The 3,031-nt window shown below is 56.7% G+C and overlaps 1 protein-coding gene across 1 annotated transcript; it reads left to right on the forward strand.

Annotated features, from left to right (window-relative positions):
• The first annotated feature begins 691 nt into the window (after window positions 1-691).
• LOC119297423 (aspartic proteinase nepenthesin-1-like) lies at window positions 692-2,213 on the forward strand. The gene has a single exon (XM_037575219.1). It carries the CDS (start codon window positions 692-694, stop codon window positions 2,024-2,026), a length of 1,335 nt encoding a protein of 444 aa, XP_037431116.1. The 3' UTR covers window positions 2,027-2,213.
• The last annotated feature ends 818 nt before the right edge of the window (window positions 2,214-3,031 follow it).

The following is a 3,031-nucleotide window of genomic DNA, read 5'->3' on the forward strand; positions in this document are numbered from 1 at the left end:
TTGCGAGCTGCCGTGCCCGTTACGCATGGGCTCCAGCATCCGAGGGGCAGGAAATCAAAATCCGCGCAGAATTCGGTGACGTAAACGCGGTTGAATGTCCAGATTGCTGCTCCTGCTCCCCTCGCGTGCCCGGTTGCCGACTCCGATGTAACCGATCCCGGCGGCCCTCGTTCCCGTTGGCTGCTGCACATGGCTCGGGCCTCGCAAGCCTTCTCCGTGAGATCGACGCACCTCGCTCACCTCCGAATTCTGTACACTGATTGGAGTTCCATATGCGCACGATCGCAGATCTCCATACCTCCCACGCTGGCCGGCATCGATTCGACGGAGCAAAGAGACGAAGTGCTTATATTTTTACCGCGGTGCATGCATTATTGCAGTCTGCAAGTGCCAAGTTTTCCATGCCCAAAATTCCCTGCTCCATGACCAGATCACCGTAACGTAGTTCCCTGCTCTACGTTAGCTTTGTTAATTCACAGCACCATGCACAGACCCTTGATTCCTCCGGATCAGTGTGCATGGAGTCAGTGAACACGGTATATATACCACGCATGTGCATGGAGTCAGTGAACACGCATGTGCATGGAGTCAGTGAACACGGTATATATACCACGAATCCGAGAAGTCTTCACGCTCACTGCATCCCCATCACAGCCGTAGCGTGCCGCGCTCGCCACCGCGCCGCTCCAAAATGGCAAGCATCGCGGCGGTCTTGCTCGTCCTGCTCCCGCTGCTCCTTTCCGCGGCCGTCGCCGGCGCGACGCATCCCGACGGCGGCTTCGGCTTCGGCTTCCAGGCCACGCTCACGCACGTCGACGCCGGCGCGGGGTACACGGACGCGCAGCTGCTCGCCCGCGCGGTGCGCCGGAGCAGGTCCCGCGTGGGCGCGCTGCAGTCGCTGGCGACGGCCGCGGACGCGCTCACCGCGGCGCGCATCCTGGTGCAGGCCAGCCAGGGCGAGTACCTGATGAGCATGGCCATCGGCACGCCGCCGCGGTACTACTCCGCCATCCTCGACACCGGCAGCGACCTCATCTGGACGCAGTGCGCGCCGTGCATGCTCTGCGTCGACCAGCCCACGCCCTACTTCGACCCGGCGCGCTCCAGCTCGTACGCGAAGCTCTCCTGCTCGTCCCCGATGTGCGGCGCACTCTACTACCCGCTCTGCTACCAGAACACGTGCGTCTACCAGTACTTCTACGGCGACAGCGCCAACACCGCCGGGGTGCTCGCCAACGAGACCTTCACGTTCGGCACCAACGGGACGTGGGTCACCGTGCCGAGGATCGCCTTCGGGTGCGGGAACCTCAACGCGGGCTCGCTCTTCAACGGCTCCGGCATGGTCGGCTTCGGGCGGGGGCCGCTGTCCCTGGTGAGCCAGCTCGGGGCGCCAAGGTTCTCCTACTGCCTCACCTCGTTCATGTCGCCGGTGCCGAGCCGGCTGTACTTCGGCGCCTACGCCACGCTCAACAGCACCAGCACCAGCGACAGCGGGCCGGTGCAGTCCACGCCGTTCATCATCAACCCGGCGCTGCCCACCATGTACTACCTGAACATGACGGGCATCAGCGTCGGCGGCGACCGGCTGGCCGTCGAGCCGTCGGTGTTCGCCATCAACGAGGAGGACGGCACCGGCGGGGTCATCATCGACTCCGGCTCCACGATCACGTACCTGGCGCAGCCGGCGTACGACATGGTGCACGAGGCGTTCGTGGCGCAGGTCGGGCTGCCCCTGGCGAACGTCACGTCGCCGGACGACCTGAGCACGTGCTTCAAGTGGCCGCCGCCGCCGAAGAGGGTGGTGTCGATGCCGGAGCTCATGTTCCACTTCGACGGGGCGGACATGGATCTGCCGCTGGAGAACTACATGCTGATCGACGGCAGCACGGGGAACCTGTGCCTGGCGATGGCGCCGTCCGACGATGGCTCCATCATCGGCAGCTTCCAGCACGCCAACTTCCACGTGCTCTACGACAACGAGAACAGCTTCCTGTCCTTCATCCCTGCGCCGTGCAACCTCATCTAGTCATAGCTCTGCTCACGTAGGCACGTTTAGCGCCCCTTCACAATTTCTGTACGTTTTATGCATAATTCCGCCATTTTTCATGTGTGTTCTCGTACTAATGTCGTAGATTTGGTGCTTGGCGAGGGTCTTAACAGTGGGTTGATCATCTGTATCCTATGAGATATTGAATTCATCAGATTCTTGGCTACCTCTGCAAAAGGTCGTCAGATGATCACCGGTTTTTCCCCCCCGAAGAACTAGCAGCAGCGCTGCCTTTCTCGTTAGGGGAGTATAGTTATCCATCTGATCACGACTTTAGTTTCATTTTGATGGAAATGGAACTGGTGCTGATGGCTCTTTGAGTAATAACAGTGATAGCTTTAGAACAGCTGCTGTAATTCAGTAGCTTCTGCCTTTATTTATCCTGACATTTGATGCTCGTTTTCACCTGCATCAGTGTGAAGGAAAAGAAGTTGTGTATATGGGAGCCTGTACATCATACTAGATCAACCATCCAAAACCAGTTGGCTTGTACAGTAAGATTTAAACAGTGATAGGAAATTATTGTCAAAGGGATAGTAGCAGGCTAGCAGCAGAAGGTGAAGGTAGCAGGAAAAATTGATAATATGGGGAGCAAGGAAAACCCAATCTATATGTTATATCGACTTGCTGAGAAGAGAAACTGGCATATATACACACTGTACCTATGCAAGGAAAAGAGGTAAATACATTAAAGGTCTTAGAACTTGCACATGGCAGTCACTTTGGTGCACAAAGTTGCAAAATACGTGTTTGTGGTCACTAAACTTGCGAGGCCGTTCAAATACAGTCACTCTCACCGTATGTATGCATATTCGTAGTTGCCAGCATGACATGGGCCCGCTGTAAGCCGCTGCAAATGTTCTTGTATGATAGTTTTTTGTAGAAAAGCCCTCAGCTCTTCTTTTATTTACATAGAAAGCCCCTCAAATAAAAAAACAGTGGAGGGATTTCGATCCCACGACGTATTACTGGGTGGCTCGCTTG

This window comes from Triticum dicoccoides, chromosome 5A (genome assembly GCF_002162155.2).
Source record: "Triticum dicoccoides isolate Atlit2015 ecotype Zavitan chromosome 5A, WEW_v2.0, whole genome shotgun sequence".
Taxonomy (NCBI): Eukaryota; Viridiplantae; Streptophyta; class Magnoliopsida; order Poales; family Poaceae; genus Triticum; species Triticum dicoccoides.

Coding starts and splice junctions, on each gene's coding strand:
- LOC119297423 (XM_037575219.1), top strand. CDS start 692: ATGGCAAGCATCGCGGCGGTCTTGCTCGTCCTGCTCCCGCTGCTCCTT.